The 17840-nt window shown below is 38.0% G+C and overlaps 1 protein-coding gene across 1 annotated transcript in view; it reads right to left on the minus strand.

The window, feature by feature from the left end:
- Positions 1-17840, minus strand: part of SNAP91 (synaptosome associated protein 91) — a 95536-nt gene that overhangs the window by 18813 nt on the left and 58883 nt on the right. Inside the window, exons 14-22 of the mRNA XM_088138131.1 lie at positions 16499-16608; positions 15808-15914; positions 9063-9077; positions 8743-8898; positions 3866-3973; positions 3070-3345; positions 2819-2899; positions 2592-2663; positions 1220-1303 (exon numbers count right to left, since the gene is read on the minus strand). Of these exons, the coding sequence (XP_087994257.1) occupies positions 1220-1303; positions 2592-2663; positions 2819-2899; positions 3070-3345; positions 3866-3973; positions 8743-8898; positions 9063-9077; positions 15808-15914; positions 16499-16608 (1009 nt within the window). The remainder of the gene's footprint in view (positions 1-1219; positions 1304-2591; positions 2664-2818; positions 2900-3069; positions 3346-3865; positions 3974-8742; positions 8899-9062; positions 9078-15807; positions 15915-16498; positions 16609-17840) is intronic.

The raw sequence follows: 17840 nt of genomic DNA on the forward strand, positions 1-17840 counted from the left end.
ACAGATTCTCTGTGCACACACGAACAAGACAACCTGTGTTTGTTCCCACAAACACGCAGTCCGGTAAGGATACCCTTTACTTCCTCTCCTTCTTTGGTATTCTGCAGCTTTCCATCTCTGAATCTCATTTCAGGAGAACCTACAGTCAGATTGCTCCAACACCTACCTGGCTGCCTGCCTGCCTGGCTGCCTGCCTCCCCATCTGTCTTTGGCAAACACATAAGGGGCATCAGAACCAGCAGAGAGACACTAATTGCTATGAGGCATATGGAATATGGGTTGCTCTTCATCTGATTGAGATGGAGGTTGTCCCCAAAAAAAAAAAAAAAGTCAATATATCACTAGTATTTTCAGGGCAAAAATTTCACAGTTTTTATTTGTAGTATCTGAAATGAACCAAATTTATCTATTAAATTTAATGAGTATGCTATCAAATAATGTGCTTCATATCTATAGCTATTTTGTAAATCTGGTGACTTCCTTAATTTATACTGAAATTCTGCTTCCAATCATCAAACATGTACTTTCTGTAACGTAAACATTCTGCCCAGTTGTATTTAATCACTGCTGTTAATGAAAGTTGTCATCATTTATGCTATTTTTTTCCTTTAGGGTATCTAATGTTTTACAAGTTATGAGTATTACAAGTTATGAAGGACATGCTTTTTGATAAAAAGCAATCAAATAACAGTTTGTGATTTGTGCTTGAGTACAGTTATATAGTTCCTTCATGTTTTGTAATTAAAAGACAGCTGATACCATGTGTTGTAATAATTTCAGTGTACATCCCAGAGGCCAATACACAAATAATATCTCAGCTCTACAAGAGTAGAATCAACTCCACCACACTCATCTAAACATACATATAGAAACCTCACACTCCATCCCTTACCTACAAATAGACAACAGGTAGTTGTCAAGGGAAATATACATGCTATAGAGAAGCATAATTGTAAAACTGAAAATTACATACTGTAAGAGCAAGAATGAAATAGTTACTTGAACAAGAAAGGAATTCCATGCATGGAAATAAGGACAGACAACAGTACAAAAACACCCCAACTGTATTTTATAACACTCAGTTAAAAAGCAAATTAAGTTACAACACAGCATAATAAAAGTAACTGTTAGGAAATGTTGAATTGCTGGCAAAGAAAAATGAAATGAACCCTGAAATGAAATATGAAGTACTCTAGTGGTGAGAAAGAACAATACCCACCACAAAACAGGTCAATCACACCTGAAGAGTCCACTTTAGCCGGGGAAGCAGTGGGCAGGGACGATGGTGCTGCAAATGCATCCACTGGAGTAAGCATGATAATATTTAGTATCAGCAAATTAGGAGTGATGAGGCTGTTACCTTGAATCCATGACATCACAGTGTATATATATAGGCAGTCCCCATTTTAAGAACGAGTTCTGTTCCCAAATCTGTCCTTAAGTCGAATTTGTATATAAACCGGAACAGTACTATTGTATAATACTGTATAAGTACTATTGTGTAATGAACTCGAACCATTGTGTATTTAACTTGAATCACTGTGTATTTAACTCAAATTTTTCTATAATAGGCTCCATTCTTAACTATGGGTCGTCCGTAAACTGGGTGTTCTTAACCCAGGGACTACCTGTAATGACTTGAAAAAACTAAACTCCCTTTAAATTTTTCATACAGTATCCAAAATTTGGTTCTTTATACTATAAAAGCAGCATGTTTAAAGATTAGATTAAAAGAAACACTGTTCTACGACCATTTTTTTTACTTACCTTGTGTACATGTGGGGACTGCACAGAGTAATATGTACGTGCCTATATTAGCCTTGGTTTTATATTACTGTATACACTCAAGAGCTGTTGCTTTCAGGTTTCTCATTTCATCCAAGCTATGGGAATTCTGGTTAATTCAAAGTATGATCAAACTTTAAAGCCAGATTTGTTTAACTTTGCAGAATTTAAACTATTTAGACTTCCTGGATTCTGGATAGAATGAGAACTTCCTGATCATGGAAGCTTCATGATCCTTCTTTTGGTATATAAGCTGGGGAGGACAGTATTATGAGCCTAGAGCATGAGAATGTGCATTGCAATAGCAAGTAAATATTGCTTAGAGCTACATCTGAATTGCCAAGTAAATCTGTCAATAGGAAGGCAGCTGGCTTTTAACTCTGTCCATCTTTCAGCAATGATTTGAAGAGGAAGTTGAGTGTAAACTGCATATAGACATCTGTAAACAGAGTTAGCACTACAAAGTTAGCACATATTACCTTCCTAAATTAAAATTAAAATAATTATGTTTGTATTTTTGATTATCAAAATCTTATGAGAGTTCTAGATGAATCTCTTGTGTGAGATCTTGGGCAAGGCTTATATAATCTAAAATTGGGGGGTGGGATTGCCTCTTTCGGAGTATCATGGTATAAATGGGCTCAAAGGTCACCTAAAGTGACACAGAGAATATTTAGGAGATCAGCTCAGTTCTGACATTACTAAAATTTCTCAGCAGTTCAGAACTGATCATGTTTAACATGTATTTTTGAAAGAAGATGACAAGTCACACGAGAATAACTTATGTCTAAAGAGGAAGCACTTACCTGATAAGAGATCACCAGTGAGAGAATTCTCGGGCACAGGAGAAGCTCCAGTTGGTGGAGAAGAAAAAGTGTCTTGCAGAAGCCAAAGAAAAATGAAGTAGAAATTACATGAAGATTAGAGATAGATATGCATATGACTGACCAAAAAAATGCTCACCAATCAAATAAAATAGAAATTTAAAAGCACAAGCTTGGGTTATTATAGGTCAGTACATATATATTTTTACCTGTCCCAAACAGATCTATGCTAGGAGCTGCGTCTGCCTTAGGTGGTGCAGGGGCATCAGCAGGTGTGGATTCAAACAAATCTAGATGAAGAATATATAATGTCTTACTAATTTATACCAACATATTTGGAATCTTGTTTCTGTCCAAGAATAATTGCCATATACACTAAGTATGCAAAAGACTGTTTCCATATGCCGAGAATCTAATTCACCCAATATTTTTTAATTAAAGAAAGAATTAAATAAGTTACCACCAAAGATATCTAGAGCAGGAGGAGGAGCAGAGGTGGTGGTAGTGGTGGTAGTAGCAGATGTAGTAGCAGTAGTGATAGTAGCAGTAGTAGCAGCAGTTGTAGCAGGGGCTGGAGGGGCCACAGCAGCAGCTGGAGTAGGACTGGTTGCGGAAACTGAAGTGGCTGCACTAGTTGTAGGGGTAACTACAGGAACGCTGGTCTCAGTTGGCTTCATAGCAAAGAGGTCCAGCTCAGGAGCAGCCTCTGCACTGCCTTCTGATGGGGCAAAGGGGTCTTGTAAAAGGAAATGGCAGAATATATACATATAGGATCAGCAGGGAAGGAGATTGGAAAAACCACATCCTGTGTGGATTAAACCATACACACAGATCTCGTAAGTTATACATACATGCAAAACAGAAATCAAATGCATAGATTTGTCAACCACTGTTCATTCTCTGACACCTTTACTAATGGGTGCACATGTGCACACATGCACTCTCTCACCTGAAATAAGGTGCTTTGAAAAAGTATGTTCATAATTATAGACAAATTCTACCAGCAACATGCAAGATTCTGCATTGTTGACATTTTTTCAATTAAAAAGGGCTTTGGTGAAATCATTTAGGAATGCTTCCCTGACACAATTTTGATCAGAGCTTTTGTCCAAATACTTGGAGAAAACCTTTTTTTAAAAACAAAAAACAAAAAACAAAAAACAAAACTGTTAAATGACAAACATGCTGCCATGAAGTTTGTTTTAATTAGCACAAGACACACGACGACGACAGACGAGCTAATGAGATGCACCCACCATTTCCTGAACATGCATCGAGAGCTGCTGCTACAGGGGTTGGGGTAGCTGGAGCAGCTGCCCCCTCAGGCGCTGCAGGGGCTTCACCAGGAGAAGCTGCAAAGGCGTCTTGAGCGCAGGGTTAGAAACAGAAATCAAGAAGAGTAAAAAAAGAAGAAAATAGAGTAAAAGAACCAGGTTAAATGGCATAAAAATCCCTTATACAAAATGTGGGTTCATAGGGTGAAGGTTGTGTTTGTTTTGTGCAACTACCAACAGTTTTCAAACTAAACTCAACCAATGTAATCGTATTAGGTCAGATGATTGTGATAGTCTGCAAGTACAGGCAAGGGAAGCAGAAAAGCTAATGGTGAAAAATGCTCCTTGTATAAGGGTTTTGAGCAGCATGCAAATGTAACCTCCAAGAAAAGAAAAACTAATAAACAGTATAAAAATCATTCAATAACCAATACATTTAAGAGGGTAACTTTTCCTGTTCTGTCCAATTGTTTCATTTATTCTCTAAGGTTGGGGAACTAAAGTAGACAAATAAACGATACCTGCACTACAATTACAACTCCTCTTGACCTGGACCACAGTAATTATGCTGAAAATGTTAACAACCAACCTCTTAAACAGATGCATTATCAGAAAAACAATCCAGCAACTGCACAGCTTATAATTATATTTTTAAGAACTCTGAGTAGAATTGAGTAGTTTGAGCTATGCTGTCCTAAATTATATTGCCATCTTATGCAGTTTTCTACTGAAAGTAGAAGGCCAGGAATCCTTCATTCCTCCAAGTATTCAGACTGACACGTCACAGGAAATTCCATACATATACCCCAATAATCTATAGTTACATGCCCATATCAACTTGGATTTCAATTTGTCCCCCACTCCTGAAACTGAACATGGAAGAATTCTACAAATGTAATATTAATATTTCAATATGTTTAATCACATTTTGATAACACCATCAGTAATTTGGTAAGTCTTAGGTTTATTTTAAAAGCTAATTCTCTCTGCAGTTATACCTTGATGAACTATTTGGTCACATAATATGACAGAGATACCTTCACCATGTACCAAAAAAGGTTCCAGGGATGGGTGTACTTCTCCAGGCAGGATGATTCATAATTAAAATATTACTACCAAAAACACCTCTCCCTGATGACCTCCTGCATCTCTCTACTCTGAGGAAATCTGGATAACTATATCTGAAAAAAGTGACCCCTCAGAGAACCTGCATCCAACCTGCATACAGGGCTTTTTGAAGTTCAAACCAGATATTATCATGCAACATGATTCCTTAGCCCTGGTTGGTAAAGCACTGAGAACTGAGGCAGGGAATCTTTTTTTCCTCTAAAAGAAAGCTTGAGGTTCCTAAAATAAACAAACTGTACTGCTTTATTTCCATTTCATTAGGTCCAGTGATTCAGAAGACAACCTTCCAAATACTGCAAGACGACAAGAGGTCTTGGGGACAAAAAAATCTAGTAGCACCTTTTCTAACAATTTTATTAAAAGGCATAAGCTTTTGTTAGTTTATAGAATGCATCTGATGAAGTAAGCTGCAGCTCACGAGCGCGTATGTCTTAAAACAGAATTTGTTAGTTAGAAAAGGTGCTACCAAACTCCTTCTGATTTTTTGCCACTACAGCCTAACACAGCTCTCCTCATACATGGTCTTGGGGTGGAATTCAGGTCTAGTAGGGCCACCAGACCTGCAATGCAAAAAATCAAACACCCAGTAGGCAGCAGCAAAGAGTTAAGATTTCCTATATCTTTGCTGCCCTCCAGTAGTTGTTTCAGATATTTACAGGCCAGCTCTAGTAGCCCCATTTCTAACCCAATCCCTTGGGCTAATTTTTCAATTAAAAAGGTATTGTTTCCTATTGGACAAAAGAAAAAGTACTTCAAGATAAAAGGGATACAGTTCAAAGCAGAGAGCACTTTCTAGTCCCTTCCTGCAGTAAGAATGTGACTAGCTATGCTTTATGATGATTAGAAAAGTACTTAAATAAATCTGCACTTCTCAGGAAGCCAATTAAACTAAAATAATATGCTTGAAGGTATTTGTGTTTCTCTATGTATAGGCATTCATATATAATCAATACTTGAAAACAAGTTTTTGAAATCAGGTTTGAGGGTTAAAGTCTATTTATTCAGAAGAAGGAGGAGGAGCCAGAACAAAGGAATTGATTTGAATTTCTTATTTAGCAACCTGTTTTCTTGGATTTTAGCAAGGGTTTTAACACAAGTCACATTACTGGCCTTATTTCTTGACATAAGTGACACACAGAGCGATTGCAAGGTACTGGTCAAGCCTGGGGTTGACCTTTAAAAGTGGAGTTTGCAAAAGAAAGGTAAGTACTTGTCTCTCTAAGACTCCACTGCATTCATTGTAGGAAGCCAACCACATTGTCTACCCTCTCTTGCACGCACCAAGTGAATTCAGCTATAACTTTCTCCTTTTTAGGACTTCATGAGCAAGCGAGCTTAAGCCTCAGGATCAAGACCCAAACTCCTTTTCAAGAACACTCTGGGAATGGGGAAATGGGAATCTTCTGCTTCGGGCTTTAGACTTGCTTCATATGGTATAATTGAAAATAGCCAAAATCAAGGTGTGTTTTCTAATTCTGGCTTGTGTCAATAAATCATAGTTCAAACTAATTCCCAGTTAAGACACTCAGGCAAAGTATGGTGGGTTCATCACTTAGCAAACAGGAATTTATGGCTTGTTAATGGCTAATTTGGGGTCAGAGATGTTAGAAAGAACAGTATTATACTGAAACTACTTTATCAGTGTTGTTGATACTACTGATACTTTTGGTAGTGCTACCTTCTTGCCACTGGTTTTCTTTTAATCTCCTTCAAGAATGTTTCTTGATAACAAAGGGAGTGAGGAAAAGATTAGGTATCTCTCACAGTGGGCATAGCAGCCCCAATCCAGTTCAAGTCATTTTAGCTTAAACCACAGAAGGAAAAGTAGTGGCACTTAATTGCTGTTCCCTCAGGTATCTCACAGTTAAGACTTCAAAGCAATTTTAATGATAAGTTCAGCTTTACTACATCATGAAAGCATTATCCATGACCAATTCCAGTCAGTTTAAATAAGGAGATTGATTCTAATCCTCTTCTCTGGCATCCTCAGAGATAAAGACTCACTAGCTTGTTGATGCAGTGCTAAACTATGCTTTAGGCTTAATTGAAACAAGCCCTCCTTTATCAACTAGCAGAGAAAAGTACAGGCTGCAGTTCCCTTGTGTTACATGGTTCAGAAATAAAGGGATACCATTTGCACTTATTGCAATCAGAGGCACCTAGAAATGCCCATGGGGTAGTGAGAAAAAGAGAAAGGCTAGCTCTAGTTTTCTAGATTAAAGTCTAGAAAAATCTCATGCCTCTAAGTAACCTTACAGCTGTGAAAAAGGTGGCTATAAGCTACCCTTTTCTCAATTTCCCCCTCATTACTTACTCTCTAACAGTTGCATTACAGTACTACAAACCCTGCCTGCTTCATCAGCATTAAGACAAGACTGAACAAAATGATTAGAAGAAAAGGAGAAAGGCTGAAGTAGCCACAATGGTGGGAACTTTGAAAAGGCAATTCAGAATTAAAACAGGACAATGTTGGTTCTGCTGCCATGCAATTTCCTACTAGAAAGATAACATTTACAATTTCCCTAGAAAGGCTCACATGCTATTAACTCTAAGTCTTAGACAATTGAATGTTAAAAATGTTCATCGTCAAAAACAAAAATCCTGCTGCCTGCTATTCTAAAAAGCTCACATAGACATGCATCTGATCTGCAACAGAGCAAGTCAAAGCTGCCTTTAGATCTACTAAAGAGCAAAGTAATAGGAAAAAAGCAACAGGAAATGGAGTCTGCCAAATTCTCATTGTGCTGAACTTGTATTCTCATAAATGAAGCATTTAAGCATTTTTGTTTTGCTTAACACATTACAGAAAACTGTATGGCAGTTGTCCAATAACTGAGAACATTTCAATTTCAAACACGCTACTTATTTAAGGTAAACAGGAAGCTTTACCCTAAAGCCACAGTGAAATGCTGAAAGCAGATACTGAAAATGGGATAAAATTTCACAGCTGTTATACTGGAAACAGTTTGCTTACCTGAAGAATCACTAAATCAATTGTATGTCTGTTTTGCAATATGTTCTTTTCCGCCTGAAAAACCTTTATCTAGTCAAATTATATTATTCTGCAGACTGAAGCTAACCAAATAGGGCAAGAGAAGGGCCAACCCCCTCCCCCCCAATACTCTGTCAGTTTGGGGGATATACTACTACTCAATTTTTGGCATCACAAGGCTGATGGCGATAAGTGTGGCAATGCCAACAGAGAATCTATGGTGGGTTCCGATTCGGGGAAAGCAACCAGTGCGATATTTGTTCTAACCAGCATCTCTGGTAAGCAGCTTCTTTGCTTAGTTACCCAAAGTTCAACTTACTTCAGAGGGTATAGCTGATACATTTGGGGTACTAACTGGAGTTTCCCATTCAGGTTGAATACAGCTTCAGAACTGGGGACCACCCATAAGCAGGGAAAAAACAGATTAAATTCTTCTTCTTTAGCTCCCAAACATTTTTTTTCCCTCCCATTGCTATTTGCAAGTAAAGAGATTCACACTATGTAATGCAACACATTTATCATGTGTAGGTTAGCCCCACAGTGTTCCTGTGAAATTACTTCCAAGAACCATATTTTTGCACAGGTAACATGCACATCTGGCCTCTTTTCAAGGTATCATATGAATTTTGTTTTATTAATTCTGTAGGTGAAGTGAAGGAAATTACCAGGTTTTTATCAGTGTTTCCTCCTGCCTCCCCATTCTTCAGTTGAGGACGTAGTAGCAAAAGACTAAACTAACCTCCAAAGAGATCCACCTCAGCAGTAGTAGTAGTAGCAGTTGCAGAAGTAGTTGTTATGTCAGCAGTTGCAGCAGGAGGGGCTAGGATGGGTTCTGGTGCAAAAGGATCTGAAATCTGTGGTTCAGAGGTAACACTGGAAAATCCAGCCAAACTGTCTATATGCGTCCATACAGGAAGATCAAATAGGAACAGTAAGCAGAAAAGGCCAAAGTAATACTAGATTTCATAGTAAAATAAATTAAAAACAGACAGGCCTAGTCTAGTTGCATATTTAAATATTTCAGCGGAAGGAACTGCTTAGAAATCAAGCATTACTCACCCTCTCCCAAGAGGTCTGTAACATGTCCATTAAAAGACAGCAATGTAAAGAAATAAGAGTTAAGAAAGTCAACATGCATGCTATTCAGAAGTCACTCTCTGCCAATCTGGGGCTATTTCAAATCAACAGAATGCTGCTCTAAGTCCAGATATGTCACAGGTACTCGGCATGCAGATTTACATGATGCAGTCTCTTTGCCTCTTCCAAAGTGCCTAGAAGCAAAGACTTAAGTGACTAAGACTTATCTCAACCCACTTCTGACACAGCCTTATCCAACTACAAACTATCTCTGAAAGAGGAAGAATTAACTTGATATATTTGGCAAGTAGTTATTATTTAATTTTTTCACTACCGCAAGGTGAACTTGAACATTGCTTTAAGAAATGGCACAACACTTCACAATCCAACTGGTAGCAAAATCAGCAGAGATACATGCTTTTAAACATTCATTTTAGAAATCACAGGAGCAAGGTCATTTGAAAAGTCTTGAATTAGGTATCTCTGGCTTGAATGCAAATTAACAATTCTGATAGCTGGTTTATAATTTGGTTTTAATGACCAATAATATCAAAGTCTTAAATTGTTATTACTACTACACAGGTTTCCTGCATTTTAAAGCAGCATGTCATCCATCCAGTGATGAGTAAAATAGGAGATAAACTTTCCTGACCTTTGAAGCTAGAGAGATGAGCAGAAATAACCTGAGCACGTGTTTTATAATTCTTGCCCCTTCCAGGTCAAGAGTGCAAAAATGGTAAGGTTGTTTGGCAGTCTGGAAGGGAGAGACCCAACATGCAATGATGTAAATATAGTGAGGCAGCTGCCTTGGGATTAACAGATACAGGAAACCCCGTGGGCTCCCCCTTGTTGCCCATTTCTGCCCTGTGTTTCCAACAGTTGTGACAATTCCTTTCTGGAAAATTCTCTCTTTGTTCCAGAAGGGTCCAATTGAGGAAAATTAGGCTATGCCTAGGAAGAAGCCATCTAACAGTAGCAAGAGTAGCCAGAGCCTTAATTCTGGCATAGGATTTGTGATGACATGCCCAAACACACCAACCTTGTTTTGGATAGCATGCATGGCCCATTTCCAGGCAAAGGTACTGTTTGCTGGCTTGACAGGCAGCACAGAACACTCCATTCCATGCTAACTGAACAAGCAGAGGAAAGAAGAAGATAGACCCATTCCAGTTTTTTGGATAGCCAATGTCAAGCTCTGGCTAGGCTTGGCTTAGCAATATATACTTCTCGCTCGCAACCAGTGTGTTGAGAAGAGTTCTGTTCAGGCAGGTGGCATGGTTCACCCCTATCACTGGCACTTGGAACCTGACCCTTTAACTTTGGGGTTTTCCTGACCTGCAGTGGGAAAGATATTGAGGATTAGTCCCCTTATCTTGCCCTCCAGAAGACTGAGAGCAGCCTTCCCAGATATGGCCAATGATGAGGAACAAGTCTGTCTTTTTTATGTCAACTCACCTGGATCGTACTCTGAGCCTGCCACTGACTCACCTAATGATGCAAGTTTCTTCCAGTCTCTGAACAACACCTGAGTGATGCTCCTGCTGGATGAGACTCCCTGAATTGCTACAGGATTCATCCGCATCCGTCTCCCTGCCCTGCTGTACAGTCTCATCACCCACACACACTCATCTGCAGCCAACGCTGCTGCTATGCGCAGTCGTGTAGGCAGTTGGGTCAAAAGGGGATGCGAGTGCTGAGGCCACACACACATCACAAGCTGCATGTGCAACATAAAGGTAATGCTGTGGCCAAAAGCCCATCCCAGAAAACACTGCTGTCCCTCTGCAGCTGTATCATGCCATGATCTGACTGCCTGGAAGGAAACTACTGTTGTTTCTTAAAAGATTCTCTAATACAAGGTAGATGGATTTTGATGGGCTTGTGTGCATCTTCTGAAAAACAATGTGCTTCGATCCATATATTGTATAAGTTAAGTCATGCCAAACTAGTATAAGTGTGCATACTCTATTCATGTTCTTCTGTCTGGCTCATGGTGAAATTCATGCCACCTTTAAAAATTAAGCGAATCTTAATTTTCAGTGGCCCTCCAAAAGTTCTATAGTCCAGGACAAAAGAGAATAAACATACTTGTACACACAGACCCAAGTGTGTACATGTTCTCTATTCATGCTCGTGTACTATACGTAGATATAGTTGCTTAATGCATTTTGCTGCAAAGCCATATTTGAATTTGTTGGTTAGCCTGATTGCTGCAGTTCCTCTGCCTCTCTAGTACTTCAAGGAAAAGATTTGTTGTTAAGTGAGGAGGGTGTGTAGATGACTCATGATTGCTCCTTTTGGTTCTGTGCTGCTGCTTACCTTGATATTTCCCATATTCACTATTATCAGTTGGAGGATTTTGTGAATTATGATTATGGAAATCTTTTGGCAGTAACTGGCTAATTCATCTAACATCAGTGGTCATCAGTAGCAATTTCCCTCCATTACAGTTTTTAAATGGTTTTTTTTACGCCCTTTGTCATTCGACACAAATATAGTGCTGTCCTTTAGAAAAAATGGAAGTCACATCTTTGATCAATCCTAACAAAAGCTTCTTCTCCCCCAGAAAGTAATTATTTTGTAAAACTGTCCCAATTTGAGCATCACTTGTTTCCAGTGAAGATATTTATATTTATAAATATATATTTATAAATTTAAATTATTTATAAATTTAAATTATTTAAATTATTTAAATATATTTATAAATATATTTATTTATATTTCCCAAAATAAAAATCTAGATCCTGCAGGAATACAATCCATTCATTCACTGTTGGAGCCATGTTGATGTAGGTATAGGATTAAAAATAATTTTCCTCTCATCCTGCCTGGAAAGGCTCTTGAGACAATTCAGATATATGCGGATGTACTAAACAATTCTTGCTTTGATAGGGCAAACTGGGGAAGGAAAAAGACAGTCAAGGACTTTAATGGAATGTGAGGGTGACCTTGGAAGACGGGGGAAGAGATGCCGCCTAGGGAACAATCAGATAAAAGAGAAAGGAGTCTGCATCAGAGTAATGGTTAGAGAAAGAAACTTAGGAAGGACCCACCCTAACTATTCAGGTGGTTAATATGGAGAGCGAGAGATTGGTACTTTCAGACTTGCAAGATTCTGTTAATGTAGCCTTACAATAAAGTACAATTAACTCATCTAGTTGTGTTTCCTATCTGGTTTACCTGGGATGGCTGAAAAAGACAATATTTCATTAAGCCTCAGAAAGGGAAGATCTATGTGCACTGTTCTCCATGACAGGACGTAGATGGGATTTTCTCTTTACATTTGACCTCCTGAGGGAGCAAATGCATAGAGGAAAGCATATAGCTGACAACCCATTTCCTCTTCCTCCCCCTTCTCTAGCACTGCCAAAGTATACATTAAACAAATGCAATGAAATGAAGACCACCTCTTGGGCAGGACTGGCTTTACCACTATGAAGATTGAGGGAAGCAACTCAAGTGGCAAATGCTGAAGGGAGAGCATCCTAGCTGTTTATACATATATGCTACACATGATTTCAGCCCAAAGGCCAGGAAGCAATCCTAACTGAGTTGCCCAAGTCTCCTGGCCTCTTTTTCTGTTGGAGAATAAAGATGGGTGTGCACCATATAGCCTGGCCTGCTACTCTCAGATGTAGTAAAGGATTCCATCAAAAATCTTAACCCATAATACATATGTTAGTTTTCACAACTGAGTCTTGCTACAACAGACAAGGTGGCACCTCTGGGCATTGCTAGAAGCAATACAAGCACAGATCAAAAGGGGATAACGCAATTAAAAGCACTCTTCAACCAAAACATCATATGACCTAAAATGCTATTTGTAAATGACTAAAATCTGCATGCCCTGTTGGTTTTACGATAGGTTCGATATTCTCAGTAGATGTTAGAAAGTGTTCTGAGTTCTAGCAGCATCCTCTGTGATTCTAATTTCCTGCATTTTGAATGGCAAGTGAAGGCATTCAAGTTTTAAACATCAAATTCCTTCTACAGAAGGAGAGAATTACAATCCAACATGGTTAGGGATATAGTGCTTTGGTTATAGGCCAATCAAATGTAAAATGAGAATACATTTCAGGATCAACATTTCAGAATTTCTTTAGATTCAACTATAGGTTATTTCACAACACGAAACCCTCAGGATATGGTCGTTTGAAATAGAATAATGACACTACAAATAGACATTGTATTCAAAAATATTATTCTGAGGTTAAAATTTGTTATAAACATGAAACTTTGAAATTCATTATAATGGCATTTCTTTGTAAAATCCTTGACAAATTGATAATTAAACATAATATGCATCTGGGACCCTCAAAATAGCACCTCTGGGTGTCACAATTCCTGCAAACTTCTTCCTTGATGCCCCTCACTCTAACATTTTAAAAAGATTATTTTAATTTTAAACAAAAATTAAAAAGCAAGCTGACAAGTTGCAAAACAACAAACCAGCCTTCCTAACCATCTTCATTTTTTTGGATTTGAATAGGGAGCAACTTCACCAGTTTTCTTTCTGATAAATGGGTTTTGTGACTGTCCACATACACTATGACAGTCATTTTGTGAATGGCAGCCATAAACTTTGAGTACCTCCGATATGCTCACAATATCATATGGGCCCAGTTTCCCCAAAAGTTCAAGAAGTCTTTTTTTCAGGACTTCACTTTTTCTTGTCCCATATACACTCTTCATAGAATATAAGAAGAGAGATAGATACCAAAAGTACAGCTTGGCATTGTGTAGTCTTCCTTGCAGAGGTACTAGAAACATATTTTTAACAACAGCTCCTGAATTGAAATGATATGCAACTTCTGCTCCCAGTTATTTGTACTTGAATGTGAGGGAGATCTCACAATCTTACCACTGGGCACTGTGAGTTGAGAACAAGAGAGATGAAACTGATTGCATGCATTGTGTGAACCTCACTGATTATATGTCTAGTTATGGCAGAGAACTAGCATGAATTACTAGATACTTAAGACTAAGAGTATGCCTACACACTGGCACTGCAAGTATCTCTATATGTCATGAGGTTGAATTATTCTTTCAGGACATGGTCTGCAATAAATAGTCCAAAGTTTTAAAAAATTGTGCTGCACTGTTTATTCTAATTAACACTTTTTAAAGTAAGCATTAGCAAGGCTTATATTAATGTTAAGAATGATTTTTGTCATCATCATCATCATCATTATTATTTAAATCAGCACCAGGACAGTTGTGTATATAAATTTAATAATTATTATTGTTATTGTTATGTTGACTTCTTTCAAGAACAATTCTATCACCTGTAAAAATTCATATACAAACTGGAAGGAATGCAGCAAAACACAAGGAAAAGGTACACAAAACCCCCAGGACACCAATGAAAAGTTTAATTACAAGACCAGCTCAATGCAGGAAACAAATAGTTTACTAGGAGCTGCTGCATCATCATCATCTTCAACGTCATTCTTATTTCTGAGATTGGCCAACTCATTGATAACTCTGAGCAGCATACAAAATTAAAAGCAAATGTATAAAACATGAAGCAAAAGAAAAAAGAGATGATCATCCTGGTGGAACAAACTTCCACTAAAAACCCATAAAGCCTCTTATAGAAGGAGCCCACACTCTACCTTAGCCTAGAACCTGGGGAAAGAGCTAGGTTTTCAAAGGAAAGCCGATCTGAATCTCTGAGGGGATGCTGTTCCAGAGGGCAAGTGCTGCAACACAAAAGGCATGCCTCCCATGTACCATCAGTGTGACACACTGGTTAATGGATGAGACCTGAACCATGCCATTTCTGCCTGATCTTATGGAATGGGCAGAAATAACAGGAAAGAGACAGTCCCTGAAGTAACGAGGCTCTATGCCATGTAGGGCTTTGAAGATGACAATCAGCATCTGCAATTGTACTTGGAAACCTACTGTTACCCAATGCAGCTTATGTAATAGAGACCTACTGTGACATGCCCATAACTGCTTGCACCACTGCATTTAGGACCAGATGAAGCTTCCAAGCGCTCTTCAAGGGCAGCCCCATGTAAATAGCATTGATTAGTCCACAGACAAGGTGACCAAGGCATAAGTGATTGTGAAAAGGACCTCCTGGTCCAGGAAGAGGTCAAGTGGCACATTAAACAAATCTGTATGAAGGCCTTCTTGGCTATGCTGCCACCTGCTCTTTGAGCAGGAGCTGAGAGTTTAGGAAAACTCCCAAACTGCAAACCAATTGAATCTGGGGAAATGCAACCCCATTCAGAACTAAAGGTGCTTAGTTTATATACCCTGTGCCACTTGGACTTTGTCAAAAAATATTTTAGTTGCATCTTGAGACTTTGTCACCGTTTTATGCATAGCTAGAAATGTAAAGAAGAAAACTTTCCTATACTGAAATATTTTCTAGTAAATGGTACATTACTGATTCTTCAGAATGCCATCTTTGGTTGACTTACCTTACTGCTATTAATGCACATCATATAATGCAAGCAAATACAGAAAGCTAGAACAGCCTTCCTCAAACTGGTGATTTCCAAAGCCATCATTATCTCTGATGGCTGGCAAGTGGAAATGATGTAGTCTGACACATCTGGAGGGCTAAAAAACTGGGAAAGTCTGATTTACAAAATAGCTGTAATTAGCACAAATAGTCTCAGACTATTTAGGAGGTGGATTAAGAGAGCATGGTCAGCATTCCAGCTTTATTCTGAAATTATGTTTTAGAGAACTAAAATCATAAAGGTTTTACCTCCCCATGAAGTTGTTCCACCAGCGGGAGCTGCTGAAGCTGCTTGCGCAGGGGCAGATGTGAAGTCTGGTTGAAGATCTAAAAGGTCACTGGAGGGTTTGGAAGCACTGTTACAAAGAAAAAAAACACACACCAAAAAGTCTTTGGATAAAAGTCATAAAAGTAATTCTGAAGACCTGTGAAAGATTTTTAATTCATTTAAAAAAGAATTAAACAAAAATAATGGCATATTCAAGAATATAATTAGAACTGTACAAATTGTTATAGTCTTATATTAATTTTCCCCAACCTAGGGTTCTCCAGATAAGTTAGGTTTCAAAAGCTGTAATTTCCAGATTGGTAAAGCTAATTTATGCCTTATTAGTGATTAATCTACAATCCACAACTGCTATAAATACTCAGGCAGGAAGAATTTATGGGACACCGAGACAAGGAGTAAGGTATGTCTATAGCTTGTTACGACCTGTTTTTCCCCCGATGAAAGAGAAACATCAAGGTTTGTGAGTGGGTGTGATTTGTACACTGCAGTTTCACATATGTGTTTTGGCTTTTGTTTGTCATGCTTTTACAAAAGACTTTGTCTTCCATGACCTGAGAAATTTAAGGGGTATGAAAGAGGGAGCATACTTTATAACACCTTGTAAGTGCCCAATATTTTAAAACTAAGTATTATATTTGCAGCCAAACTAACCTGACTGGAGCTGTAGTTGAAGATGTTGCAAAAAGATCAATTGGAGGAGATGTATCAATACTTTTTGCTGGGGTAGAATTGGGAGATGTAACAGTTGTGGCTGGAGAAGACTGGAAAAGAAGAGCTGGTTAGTACATATTATATAAATTAGATTTATTTAATTTTTTTCAATCATATGCCTCTCTGGCATTTCCTATAAGTGGGAAGCTAAAAAACATTCAACATGCTATCACCATAAAGAAATCTTTCTAAAATATTAACCATTTCTGTCAATTATAGATATTTGGTACTCCTGCCCCCCCCTTCCAGGCTGAAACCAAGAACATTGCATCTATTTAGCCTTGTTTAATGAAAAGGTGCACTTTTTATATGAAACATTGTACTTATTATTAGTAAATTGAATTATTTACTCCTGTCTTTTAAATATGCTTAAAAGTATACATTTGAATCTAAGGGGAAAAATTTGCTGAATACTTCTCTTAATTTTATATCCTTAGTAATTTCTTATGAAGCAGGTTGAAAGGTTAAAAAGCAGCAAAAGAGATGGAAATAATGTTCATAGGATGCAAGAAACGTGCATCCCTTAGCTCCACTTTCCAGCAAGTCAGTATTAATATTTAGCTTTCCTTCCTCAGATTTGAAAACTGCAAATGTATGGAGATTTTATTGGTGAACAACACGCTAAAGTGTTTCTATCATTACAGGAAGTTTCCAAGCCTGCGCAGGCCCTCTGAAAAAAAAAAAACTTAGGTAAAGGGCATAAATCATAAGAGAGTAACACGTAGTTTGACCCTAATGAACAATATTTAATCATTATTTAATAAACTCCAAATTTGCATTTTAAAAAATACCATTTTAAAATTATTTAATTATTTTGGAAAGCCCTTACAGAAAAGAGCACATGGGCTAAGATTAAAGAGTCAAGAGCCAAAACAGAAGGATAAAGAAGTTACAGCATGAAAAACATTTTAGAAGGCTGCTCTGAACGCTTCCCTTGAATTTTTGCTCGCAACAGCTCAGCGTTATCTGGGGATCAATGACTAAGCAAGATCTCAAATTTCCTGGCCAGCACAAAAATTGGCATTTTGTCAAGATCCACCTAGGAAAAGATATTAGCAGTATATCTTTTGGGCAAGAGTGCTCCTTTGCTGTAGGAGTTCACATACATTTACCCTTTAAAACAAAAACAAAAATTGTACATTCCTGATGTAAGGTGAGTTTGTATGGAGTATAAATCCTCTGAACAATAAATGCCTTATTTAAACGCTTAGAAACTAAATACATTCTAAAAGTTGGCTTTACAATAGTAGAGAAATTCAAGTCCCACTTGGATCTTTTCAGG

Source organism: Python bivittatus, unplaced genomic scaffold, assembly GCF_059951505.1.
Source record: "Python bivittatus isolate LINGU-HERP-01145 unplaced genomic scaffold, Pbiv_v1 ctg000020_np1212, whole genome shotgun sequence".
NCBI classification, from domain to species: Eukaryota; Metazoa; Chordata; class Lepidosauria; order Squamata; family Pythonidae; genus Python; species Python bivittatus.